Genomic DNA, 13,771 nt, shown 5'->3' with positions numbered 1-13,771 from the left:
CAAAATTATTCTAAGATCTGAACAATGAACTCAAGTATTTTTAGAAACCAAAAGAATTATAAGAGAGTACTTTTTAGGTTGTAGTACTAACTTGAGTTCTAATCAGAATTTTTTCAGTACAATCGAAGCTTTCGAAACTAGATGATGTGCCGATCAAATATTATTAAATTTATGCATGCTTAAAAACATAAATCGGCTTATCTTCCCCTGATTGCACATTTCTTCTGATAGCAAATAAATAATGTATCTAATCTTTTTTATTATTATTTTCAGTTCCCATTACCACAAAGATTTCATAAAATTATCAGATCAACAGCTTACAAGGTAAGAGAAAATCCGATCTTAGATTTCAAAATGCGAATCTGAACATAAGTAATTCAGATCTCATACTTTAGAGTATAACTAAGGTTTCAGTTAGGGTTTGAGGTAAAAATTGAAATTCTAGGATTTCTCAAAATGAAATTGAAACATGATATGCAGAAACAAAGGAAATTGAGGAAAATTTAAAGAAAACAACACAAAAAAAATATGAAAATATGCTGGCCGGAGTGTTACCGGAGCTCGATCGGAATCTTACCGGAGTTCGACCGGAGAAGACAAAGGATAGCCAGATCTAGATTCTTTCTCTAATATTTCTCCCAGATTTGGGGAAAAACCTCTGTAAATGAGATGAGAGCTTCAATGGACGGATTTTTCCATTTAAGAAGGGTTTGTCCACAGAAATCGTAAATCCAGAAGCTGTAGATCCGGCAGCAGAAAATCGAGGTAAGACGATAATGGAAGAGGAAGGTGCCGGAAAATAGCCGGAGTTTGGCTAGATTCCGACCGGAATCCTGTCGGAGAAGGTAAGCAAGGGAATAATGGTTTGGCTCGGTATTCTCTCCCTTTCTCTCTCTTTCTCTGCAGATCCTCCTCCTTCCGCCAGATTTTTTTTTAATTGAAATCAAAGAGAAGATTCATCTGGATTCTGTTGGCCGACGGCGAGTGATGACCGGAGAAGATGATCTCTGCTCTCTCTCTCTCTTTCGCTTGCTCGATCTGCAGATTCCTCTTTGATTCTCTCTGGAAGTAACAGATCTGGTGCAAATCTCCCGGAGAAGACGATCGGAAAAGGTGAGCTCGCCGGCCGTAGCTTTACCGGAGAGAATAATCGGAGAAGAAAATCGGAAAAGGAAAAGGGAGAGGGGATTTCGGGATTTTGAAAAATCTCAGATCTGGAAAAATTTTCTTCTCCTCCAAACGAAATTTTTTTTTATCTTTAAAGGCAAAAAGGAAATTGATAACGGCACTACTATTTGATAATTGCACAAATGCGCGAATTCACTTGGATAATACACCCCTCCCATATTTGATAACTGTACCAACTTGGCTTGTCTTTTCTAAAAATCTTCATCGGATTTTTCTGAGATTTTGCAGGGGCTTTTCTGAAGTCTCGAGGCTTCTAAATATGTGTTCATGGGCATTCGAAGCATTAGGTTGACCTAGATTTTCATTAAAAAGCAAGGATTTTGGGATAAAAATCAAAACCTAATGGGCCATCCCTTGATTGCACTACATATACTCTCTCAGCCCGTTTGCTGGGCAAACGTGCTCGGCTCTTCCTGAAATTTTGCAGGGGCTAAGCTGGGACCCTAAGCTAGCCTAGGATGGAGTTTGGGATCCTAGCTGCTTGATTTGATGGGGTTTTGCTCAAACACAAGAGGCTCAGGGTACGGTCAAAATGGGGTGTCTACAGATGCCCCTCTTTGGCAGAGCGTGCTTGTCACGCGAATGTCAAAGCTGAACTGACAACACATTTTGACTGGCCCAAGATTAAAGAGTTTAAAATTTTTGATTTTTGATTTTTGAAAATGATATCCACAAGATAACATGGTGAAATAGCCTTTCACCAGACTCTGACTCTGCAAACGTTGGTGAGATAGCCTCTCTCCAACTCTTAACTCGGTACATATTGACGAGATAGCCTCTCTTGCAAAACATTAAATGACAGATTTGATTGTAAATGATCTTGAAATTCGGAGAGAAAATGGATTTGAATGCCATGTAGAAACGGACTTGAATGCTGCTTGGAAACGGACTTGAATACCTTGAATGCCGTGTGAAAACGGACTTGAATACCTTGAATGCCGTGTGAAAACGGACTTGGAATGCCATGTGAAAATGGACTTGGAATGCCATGTGAAAATGGACTTGAAAACCTTGAAATAAAATCTTTCAAATGATGAGAGAAAGGACCAAACTCCAAATCGCGGAGCCATTGGCAAAAACATCTTTTAAAATCTTTCAAATGGTGAAAGAAATGACCAAACTCCAAATCGCGGAGCCATTGGCAAAAACAGCTTTTAAAATTTTTTCAAATGGTGAAAGAAAAGACCAAACTCCAAATCGCGGAGCCATTTGCGAAAACAGCTTTTAAAATCTTTCAAATGGTGAAAGAAATGACCAAACTCCAAATCGCGGAGCCATTGGCAAAAATAGCTTTTAAAAATCTTTCAAATGGTGAAAGAAATGGCCAAACTCCAAATCGCGGAGCCATTGGCAAAAACAGCTTTTAAAATCTTTCAAATGGTGAAAGAAAAGACCAAACTCCAAATCGCGGAGCCATTGGCGAAAACAACTTTTAAAAACCTTTCAAATGGTGAAAGAAAAGACCAAACTCCAAATCGTGGAGCCATTGGCGGACATATATTTTTTAAATGAAAGGAAAATTCATTGAAACGATTGAAGAAATGACCAACTTTGATCGATTTCACAAGGTGAATAAGTCATTCTTTGCCAAGAATGATTGAAAATGCATGATCTTCGCCGAAGATAAAACTCAAGGAACTTGAAGAAAATTTCAGGTATTGACCCTTTTAAAATGATTGAAAAGCATTCTGCTGAGGGTTTGACAATTGCAGGAGCAAATTCTAGACTCCGCTAGGGATAAAATTTTCTAAAAAAAAACTGAACTCCAAAAGAAAATAATTTGATTGAAGAGCCTGACTCAAAGATTATGCTCAAGCTTCTCTGGTTTTCATTTGCTGAGAATAGTTATCCCAGTTATCATCACGTTTGATATCTTTTATGACGTAAGTCATAAAAGATGCCCCTAGTATGAAATACTTCCATGACAGATTCGTAAGAGAGCAAAACATAGGAAATGATCAAAAAATTTTCATTTCATTGAATATCTGAGGTTACAAAGCTTTCAGGTTTACAACAGACTGTATCTGCCCGACAATTGCCTTTCAATTCTGACGATCTCTGCCATTTCATATGGGCTTGAAAGCTTGCCATATGGACTTGAGAATCAATCATCTTCTGAACTTCACTCTGTTGCGCATCACCCTTGAGGGGATACAAATTCATCATTTTTTTTATCACCCCAGCCTTGGGAGGAATATTAACCACACAGGACTCTGGAATTTGACCTTGACTCAACATAGAAAAAGACTTGGACAACCAGCAAATGAGAACTTCGACGGGCACAATGACTTAAACTCTAAGAGAGACTGAATCTGCTTCTTAGTTTGATAAGTATTTTTTTTAAAAAAATGGTACAGTCTACCACTCTTAAAATCTTTTGAAAACCGTATTTAAAGGTGTTTCATTCCTTTTTCCGGTATTTCCATCATGGTTATTATTCCCTTGGATTGCTTAGTCTTAACCCCTTTAGCCTTGAGAGTGTCAGAAGAATTTCTGTCGGTGCTTACTCAGACTTTGAAGTAGTGCTGCCGAAGAAATGAAAGTCTTGCTGGCTTTCAGAGGTTCTGTCCTTTATGAAGTCACTGCCATGACCAAATTGCCTTTTCGGGTTTTCGATTTGGCGGACCGTATGCCTTAATTTTTGCCTAAGCCGCCCTTTCAGGTTTTCAGCTTAGCTGGCGAATGACCCTAACTTTTGCCTAGATCGCCCTTGCGGGTTTTCAGTCTAGCAGGTCTAAGACTCCATTATTTTTTTTATTTTCTTTCTGTTTCTCTACAAACCTGGGCTTAAGTACACCATAAGGACTTTTAGGCAGGCTTGGGTTCAAACAGGTTAACATTTGGTAAGTTTTCACGTATTTGACCGAATCTGGCCCTCCAGACTGCCTACGTATCCCCAAAGAAATGGGAATCAGGCCCGCGTAGTTCGCCCCTTTGGGTTTCAAAATTTGTTTGTTTTGTTTCTTTTTTTTTTTTTTTTTTTTGATTTGAAAGTCTTGAAGGATTTGACCGAACCCGAATTGATCAGGCTACCTACGTACCCTGTAAAGAGGGATCAGGTCATGACGTAGTTCAGGTTCAATATCTTTTATGACACAAGTCATAAAAGATGCCCCTGGTTTAAGTTTATCAAAGAAAGAATGTTTTTATTTTTAGGCTCAAAGTGTTTGCAAATGATTTTTGACTTTGAGGTTGTTGGCTTTTAAGCTCTGATCGATCAAAGACGACCTCCTGGTGTATTTAAGCATAATACTTCTTTAGTTGGTCCAGGTTTGTAGGTTCTGTTAATTTTTCTCCATTTTCATTAAGGAGCCTTACGGCTTTTCCAGGCAGGACTTCATCAACAATGTAAGCGCCAGACCAATTTGGCCTGAACTTCCCTCTGGGATCAAACACCGGTGCCCTGTAAGACTTCAAGACGAGATCTCCTGGTTTCAGGTCCCGGACCTTGACTTTCTTGTTAAATGCTCTTTCAATTCTTCTCTGATACCCTTGGATGTGATACAAGGCTCTCAGCCTCTTTTCATCAATCATCTGCAATTCCTGATGTCTGGCTTTGGCCCACTCAGACTCTGGCAGATTCGCTTCCATCATAACTCTTAGAGACGGGATTCTCACTTCAACAGGGAGGACTGCTTCCATTCCATACACCAGAGAGTATGGAGTTACACCTGTAGAAGATCTGATCGATGTCCTGTAAGCCCATAAAGCAAAAGGAAGCTTGTTCGACCAGTCCTTATAAGTCTCGGTCATCTTACTGATTATGACCTTGATATTCTTATTTGCTGCCTCTACAGCCCCGTTTGTTTGCGGTCTGTAAGGAGATGACTTGTGATGCTTGATTTTAAACTCTTCGCACAGGTGCACTACCTCTTTCTTGAAATGAGATCCATTATCAGAGATCAATTCATGAGGTACTCCATATCTGCAAATGATATTCGCACGGATGAACTTCGCAACTGTATTGAAAGTTATGGAAGCATATGAAGCAGCTTCTATCCATTTCGTGAAATAATCAATGGCCACCAAGATGTACTCGTGCCCACTTGACGATTTGGGATAGACTTTGCCAATGATATCAATTCCCCATACTGAGAATGGCCATGGCGAGGTCATAGAATGCAGCTCTGACGGAGGCACATGAATAAGATTCGCATAGACTTGGCATTTATGACATTTCTTCACGAATGCGAAACAATCTGTTTCCATTGAGGGCCAATAGAAGCCAAGTCTAAGGATTTTCCTTGACAGCATCTTACCATTCATGTGAGGACCACAAACACCTTCATGTGTTTGCTCTATGAGCTCTGCAGCCTGATCTTCATCAACACACAGAAGTTGAATACCGTCAAATGACCTTCTGTACAACTCTTCACCACAAATGATGAAATTGGCAGCGAACTTCTGAAGAGTTTTCCTCTCTTTGCTGGAAGCTTCAGGCGGATGCCCCTTGCCTGAAATGAAATTTCTGATATCTGTATACCATGGTTTTCCATCTGGACACCTGGCAGATATTTCAATGGCATTCACATGTGCTGGAGCCCATTGCAACCTTACAGCTAAAGGTTGAACCTCCATTGTAGCAGAAATGTCCAACATTGATGCCAGAGTAGCCAGAGCATCAGCAAAGTGATTTCTCGTCCTTGACAGATGAGTGAAGGTGACATTCCTGAACTTTTTGACCAGAGATTCGAGATAAGTATGATATGAGATCAACCTCGCCTCCTTTGTCTTCCAATCCCCATTTATTTGACAAATGATCAGGATTGAATCTCCGAATACGTCGATGTCTTGAATTCGCAAAGCCAAAGCTGCCTCAAGTCCTGCGATGCATGCTTCATATTCTGCCATGTTATTGGTGCACTCAAATTGCAACTTGATGGATAATGGAATGTACTCCTTCTTTGGAGATACCAAAACTGCCCCTATTCCTTGACCGTGATTATTGACAGCTCCGTCAAAATACATAAGCCACTTGGAACTCGGAGTCTCTTCTTCAATGTCCATGATCTCCTCATCAGGAAAATCAGCCTTCAGAAAAGCATTCTCCTCAATAGGAGCATCAGCTAGCTGCTCAGCGATGACCCGCCCCTTAATTGATTTCTGAGTGACATAAGTGATGTCAAACTCAGACAATAATAGCAACCATCTAGCCGTTCTTCCAGTAAGAGCGGGTTTTTCGAACAAATACTTTAACGGATCCATCCGTGAGAGCAAAAATATCTTGTTCGACAGAAGATAATGTCTAAGCCTTTGAGTCGCCCAGACCAATGCTAAACACGTCTTTTCCAAGACAGTGTACTTGATTTCATATTCCAACATTTTCTTACTGATGTAGTAGATGGGCTTTTCTTTCTTAGACCCTGCCTCCTGCTGAGCAAGCATACAACCCATTGCTGTATCCGTGATGGACAAATACATCAACAACGGTTGACCAGGAATGACTGGGGATAAGACAAGAGGCAAAGACAAACACTGCTTGACCTTTTCAAACGCTTCCTGACATTCTTCATTCCATTTCTTGGAGGAATTCTTTTTTAATAACTTGAAGATTGGTTCACATGTCATAGTTAAATGAGATATGAATCTCCTCAAGTATTGCACTTTGCCAAGAAATCCACGAATCTGCTTTTCTGTTTTTGGTGGTTGCATTTCTTGGATAGCCTTGATCTTCTGAGGGTCCACTTCGATTCCTCTTTCACTGACCATGAATCCAAGCAACTTCCCTGACGTGACCCCAAATACACATTTATTAGGGTTCAAGCGAAGCTGAAACTTCCGGATTCGCTCGAAGAACTTTCTCAAAGCGATTGTATGCTCTGGCCTAGTCCTGCCTTTGACAATCATGTCATCTACATAGACCTCGACTTCTTTGTGAATCATGTCATGAAGAAGAGTAGTCGCAGCCCTTTGATATGTGGCACCAGCATTCTTGAGACCAAATGGCATCACTCTGTAGCAATATGTCCCCCACTGAGTAATAAATGCCGTCTTCATCATGTCCTCAGGCGCCATTTTGATCTGGTTATACCCTGAGAATCCATCCATAAAGGATAAGAGTGCATGTCCAGCGGTATTGTCAACCAGGAGATCAATGTTCGGAAGCGGAAAATCATCTTTCGGACTGGCCTTGTTCAGATCTCTGAAATCGACACACATCCTGACTTTCCCGTCCTTCTTGGGCACCGGTACAATATTTGCAAGCCATTCAGGGTATTCAACTACTTCGATGAATTTCACTTCGAGTAGTTTCTTAACCTCGTCATGAACTTTCAACTCCCATTCTGTTTTAAGCTTTCGGAGTTTTTGTTTCTTCGGCTTGATGCCAGGGATTAGAGGTAATTTGTGTTGGACAATATCCTCGCTCAATCCTGGCATGTCGTCGTAAGACCAAGCAAAAACCTCCTTAAACTCTTTTAGCAAGGTGATTAATTCTTCACGCTCCTCAGGAGATAAAATTTTGCCAATTCGTATTTCCCGAATTAAGGTTTCATCACCTATATTTACGGTTTCAATTTCCTCTTCAAGTGGTTTAGCGCGGTGACTCTCCTCTTGTTGAATCATATGCTTGATTTCAAGGGGAGTTTCGTCGGCTACCTCATTAGAGGGGGAGTCTTGATTATCATTATTAGTTACTTGATCAGGTTTAGAAGCAGGATCAGTAGAAGAGACAAGTACAGGAATGTAAGCAAAAGAATCTTTTATTTCATCAGAATGAATGATTACATCAGATGACTTGCCCACATCAGGCGTTACAGACTTTGAAACAGAATGAAAAAATAAGCCGACATCAGTATCGACGCGATGAAAAACATGTACAGCTAAAGAATCAATGAATACGTCCTCAGACTTGGACTCGACACCACCAAGGACAAACTCGTCACCCACTCCAGAGGTAGACCCGACTTCTACAGTACCTGCATCAAAAGAAAAGTTAGAAATGACAGACTCTGGGATGGACTCAGAAACTGACACATACTTTGAAATAACTGACTCTTTTGAAGGGACTGGAATGTACTGAGGGATTACTTGGGGTATAACCTGTGAGGTCCAGTTATCCAGAGGTCCCTCGGCTGGGATGATATAGTCCTCTGGGTTCAGAAAAGGTGCGTCTCTTCCAATCATAGCAATGACTGGTGCCTCGGTCTGAAACAAAGAATTCAGGAGATCTGGCTCAAAGTTCTCAACCCAGTCTGAGTCTGATTCCTCTGTTACAACTGACTCCGCAATCTGCTTACTGTAAAATTCTGCTGGCAGCTCATCTGCAAAGAAAATCTCAAGACCCGGCAGCTTGGTCCCATTCTCATCATACCATGGCTCTGAGAAACCATAATAAGGGCAATCAGCTCCCTCTTTTCGGAATCTACCATTCATGACTTTGCTGAAAGGTCCCATTGGAAACTCTAAACCTTTGCGGCGACATTCTGCCCATTTAAACATGTAAGCTCTCATTTCTTGCATCTCCTTGCGAGTCGGCTTGTATCCCAACCCAAATAATCCGTCAACCGCTTTCAACTCAGGCCGCTCAGTCGGACCCTGCATATTCTTTCCCAAACCTGCCCCCGGGAGATACCCAAATCGGCGCATCATCTTGACTACCCGAGTATTGGTGCTAGAGAGAAACATAATTTCTTCACTCATAGCCTCTTTCATGGTGATAGCCGAAACCTCCACTGAAAATCCTGTCAGACTGATATCTCTTGTGTTTTCAGTAACAAGCTCTTGAGATATTTGTCCGACTTCTGGCTCGGGATCTCCCTTGACTGTGATCACCCGGTTGCTTCGAATGAATTTCAGTTTTTGATGAAGTGTGGAAGGGATAACTCCAACCTTGTGCAGCCAAGGTCGACCAAGCAACAGACAAAAAGAAGTCTTGATATCTAACACCTGAAATTCAATGTCAAAGGTTTCTCCTCCAATGACAATCTCAGTAGCCAACGTTCCAAAAACGTCTCTTCGGGTTCCATCATATGCCAGTATACCCTGCTCAGACGGAATGAAGTCTTCAGGCCCAAACCCCAGAGTAGTGGCAGTGCTCAAAGGACACACGTTCAAGGCTGACCCATTGTCTACCAGTACTTCGGAGACTTTCTTCTGGTTGCAAAGCAGGGTAATCTTGAGAGGACGAGTATGATCCTTTCCTTCTGAAGGCAAGTCCTCATCTGAGAAAGATAAGGCTTTTGAAGCCTTGGTCATGGCCACCAAACTGACCAGCTCGTCAGGAGTGATCTCAACTGATACCTGGGACGAGTTCAATTCACGAAGTACACCCTGTCTGTGCTTTGGCGATGCCATCAATAAACCCCAAATGGACACATTAGCTTGTGTCTTCTTGAGCTGATTCAACAAGTTATCTTCTTCTTCCTCAAACTTCTGTTTCTGCCTCTGACTATCAACCCCTCTCGCAACTTCAGCGGGATTATCAACTCTGAGTTCAGCTGGCTTAAAGACTCGTCCACCCCGTGTGACGTGGCGGAGCTCATCACATTGATCGTTTAAGAGTAACAGATCTTCATCATCTATCTTAAGGATGTATGGGGTTTGTATCTCTTCTTCCTCATCATCACTCACCCTTAAGACGTACAGAGATTCGGATTCTTTCTCTTCATCCTCACACTGGAAAACATATGACTGGTTTGATGGCCCAGCCACATCAGGGTCGTTCCAGGATAAAACATACGGCCTTTCGGATTCTGCCCACTGATCTTCTTCTTCAAATTTCCAGACATAGGGTTCTTCGGATTCCACAGCACATATGAAGGAAGCCGGATCAATGATAGACTCCTCGGCGCAAATGACATTGACCGAGGATGGAGGCGGCATTGCATGCGTAGGAAGGGGGTTTCTAGTTACATTTGGTAACTGGATTGACAGTTCCTTCCTATCGATCATGTTCTGAATTTGGTGTTTCAAAGCTAAACACCTGTCAGTGATATGGCCAGTGTTGCGGTGATAATCACAGAACTGATCTTCTCTCCAGGATCTTGGCAACGGGTTGGGAGGAGGTTTAATGTCAGGCAACTTGATCTTCTTGTCCTTCAATAGCTTCTTCAAAGCTACGGACAAAGAATACGGAAGGGGATCAAAATGACGAAGAGGCTTCTGCTCCATTGTCGGCCTTCTTACTTCAGTAACTACTCTGGGTGGGGGCGGCCTGACATAATTGACATTATGGACCTCTTTCGGCGCCATCACAGGTCGCTTCCCTTCTTTGCCATCAGATGGTACTCTAGATCTCAGGCCTTTAGCCAATGCATCTTCTATCTGAGTCCCAGTCTTAATAAGATGGTTAAAATCAAGGAAATATTGGATAGCCATATGGTGGTAATATTGTGGTGATAGGTTTTTCACCACAATCTTGATCTGATCCTCATCTGACAACCGATGAGTCATCTGGGCAGCTTTCCTTCTCCATCTACGGATGAAGGAAGTAAAAGTTTCATTATGGCCCTGTTTCAAAGCCTTCAAATCTCTCTTAGTTACATCGATCCCCTCTTCCATAGAGAATTGTTCGACGAACCTATTTGCAATACTCTCTAGAGTTCGGATCTCCTCTGTTTTCAAACTCAGGAACCACTTCTTAGCTGTTCCAACAAGGGATCTAGGAAATAATAGAGCAACTTGCTCCGGAGATAGACCATGCTGTTGTAAAAGCGGAAGAACTGACATTAGATGGCTTCGAGGACACCCGGTCCCATCGTATTTATCCATGTCCGGAACTTTGAATCTAGGAGGCAATGTGACTCCCGGATACAACATAAAATCGGCCATGTTCAACTTTTTCGGGCCTTGAAATTTTATGTTTTCCATCTCTTGGGCCAGCCTATCCATTCTGTCCGCCATCGCTCTGTCCTCATTGGCTCTATTCAGATTAGGATGACGATTTTCTTCTTCATACTGCTCATTATCAAGATCGTCTTCGACGTTCAAGACCGCAGGCCCGGCCATTGCAGGAGGGGGAGGAGGTATAACTGATGGGTGCTGAGCTACATGTTCTCTGGAAGTAGACTCTCTGTCATTTTTCAGACGGGCTATCTCTTCATTCATATTATTCATCTGTTGAAGCATAGCCTTCATCATCTCACTCATCTCAGCTATAGCGTTTCCAGAGTCAGCCATCTGTGCAATAGGAAATTGGACAGGCGAAGGGATTTCCTGGAGATTGGAGAAAGGTAATGCAGGGGAGGTAAAAGAAATTGGTGAGGAAGAAAAACGACTCAGCCTGGAATCAGCGGACTGACGGGACCAGGTTGATTTTGAAACGAGGATTTTCTTAGGAGCAATGGCTGCTCAATCAAGAATCCGGAAATGGAAGTATAAGCACTAGATTAAAATTTTGATAATCGAGATAAACTATTTTGATCAAACAATGACAAAAGAAACAAAAACACACTTTCATTAACAAAATTCAAATTGTGATTACAAAGGATGAAAACTATTGTTCTCTGATCACAGCTGGATAAGCAGACTGACAATGATGTGAAATGCAGAAATAAAAAAACAAAACATGATATAGATTTTCAAGGTTCCTCAATCCGAGCTCTCTTGCTCACGGGCTCTTCTGGTAACTCTTTCCGATGGACCTTAGATGATAAAGCAAATCTTTTATATGTAACCTTGTTTCCCCAAGCAGCTACAATAGACTTTATGAGATCGGGAGTAAGCTTTTCGCAAGGAGGAGGATTTACAAATCCGGGAGGACATGGATTTCCCGTGATCTGGTAAAGTAAACGAGTGGGTGCATAAAAGGTTGACTTCTCCAAACCCATAAGATACACAAATGGGTGTGGGTAAGTACTAGTGATAACGTATAAACATGAATGACTCACCCAGTGGAATTGATCCTTCTCCACGTGCTGCAACCAATTATGCCACTCATCAATGGATTTGGGTTTATTGGCCATTGGTTGCCACGAAAGGTGATCCTTGAGGGTGTACTGAAGGGAGCTCCGCGGCCGAAGGATGGTGAGTTTTTCACAAAGCCACAGATAAAGCAGTTTGACACACCCATGGAAGTTATCTTTAACCTCTTGCCGAGCAATAAGATCCAGCCCAGAGAAGGTTTCCGCTAGCATGATTGGGACAGGATTCCTTCCTTCGCTAATTTGGTCGACCACACTCAGTAAAGTCACTGGGGCAATACTGGAGTCTTCACGAATAACGTGACGTGCAAGGACACCAAAGATTAAAGCATTGCGCCGACAATTTTGAAAACGGGAATCGGTAGGGTCAATGCTTTTAGAAAAACGCTCAATGAGGTCATCGAATTGCACGTACGTTTCCTTGAAATAGGGTATAGCATCAACAGTTTTGTTCTCGAAAAGCTTACAAAAAAGGGAACGAGGAGACGCTATACTCGAAGGTTGGATCCAGAGTCCCTCAGGTGGGAGTTCTAACAGGGCGCACCAATCTTCGAATATAGGACAGATTTCAAAAGGACCTAATTGAAAAACATGAAGAATAGGATCCCAAAGTTTTGCAGCTGCTTGAAGAAATTGCCAGTTCACACCGGATGCGCTCAAATGATTAAACGTGCTGATGAACTTGTCGGCCATACTCCACTCTGCACGCTCGCGCGGAAGAGCTTGAATTGACTCACTTATCCAGCTCCTCATCACTTTGTTCGACATGATTCAACCTGATCGCAGATAGGATAAGATCAGAAAAGAGTGAAGATGATCCTGAATAATGAAATAACGGGGATAAACTTGACCAATCATATGGGAAGGATACAACTGGCGACACTGATTTTGCTCATCAATAATCATAGACTTTCGAATAGATCAGAAAAGTAGACCACGGCCACAAAATGACAGAAGTAGGTCATAGACTGGATCTCAAATCTGATGATGGACAATGACAACTGTATGATCAAGATGATCGATAATGGTAGATCATGGTCACAGAGATAGCGGACAAACCATCAACCACATCTAAGACAAAGCATGCAAATAGCAAAATCTAACACAATGAGTAATTTCCATACACAGCATGAACCCCTGGCACATCAAAAGAATGAGTACACAGTCGAAGGATAATATACATATACGACATGTATCTGTGTACTCAACCTGAATGAACTCATGATCCGAGGGAAATGAATAGATCATTGGCCATAAGAAGATCGATTATAGACCACTAATTATGTGACTTTGAGATAATGTACATGCAAGTGATTAAACCAGGAATCCCTCATTGGAAAGGAGGGTTCTAATCTAACCGAACAACCAAACCGAAATATACAGAAAAGATTCGTACAATCTGAAGACGAAATGACAGATATAGCCCCAACACAAGTAGAGGAAACACTATCAAATGCATCAAAAGATTGCAAATAGGATGAATCAGATCTGGAACATCTACTGCAAAAAGGACCTAATCTGAACGACTGACTCGACAAATAGGGTATGTACAAGAAGATAGCAAAACTGTACATCGACTCAATGAGTAGTACATGTACGAAGGAACACTACCATACACTCAGGAGACAAAACATAGACCATGATCAGGATAAAGACCGGGGAAAACGATTAACCATTTTGGAAGACTGAAGAATGAAGCTATGTAGCTGACAGTTAGACCA

The 13,771-nt window shown here is 41.8% G+C and overlaps 1 protein-coding gene across 1 annotated transcript; it reads right to left on the bottom strand.

Moving 5' to 3' along the window:
• Positions 1–8,096: 8,096 nt before the first annotated feature.
• LOC143876941 (uncharacterized) lies at positions 8,097–11,307 on the bottom strand. The gene is made up of 3 exons (XM_077378620.1): positions 11,008–11,307; positions 9,112–10,452; positions 8,097–8,105 (listed from the first exon to the last, which is right to left on the bottom strand). Exons 1-3 carry the CDS (start codon positions 11,305–11,307, stop codon positions 8,097–8,099), a joined length of 1,650 nt encoding a protein of 549 aa, XP_077234735.1.
• Between the last annotated feature and the right edge of the window lie 2,464 nt (positions 11,308–13,771).

The sequence above is a fragment of the Tasmannia lanceolata genome, unplaced genomic scaffold (assembly GCF_043159265.1).
Source record: "Tasmannia lanceolata isolate RefF3 unplaced genomic scaffold, GAP_Taslan_0.1 ptg000005l, whole genome shotgun sequence".
In the NCBI taxonomy this organism is placed as follows: domain Eukaryota; kingdom Viridiplantae; phylum Streptophyta; class Magnoliopsida; order Canellales; family Winteraceae; genus Tasmannia; species Tasmannia lanceolata.
This window is presented reverse-complemented; position numbering and strand designations above follow the sequence as displayed.

Excerpts from the sequence above, each read along its gene's own strand:
- LOC143876941 (XM_077378620.1), bottom strand. The coding sequence starts at position 11,307 with ATGGCTGACTCTGGAAACGCTATAGCTGAGATGAGTGAGATGATGAAG. Across the intron at positions 10,453-11,007 it reads CGGACAGAATGGATAGGCTG|ATAGAAGATGCATTGGCTAA; the intron begins GCCCAAGAGATG and ends ACTGGGACTCAG.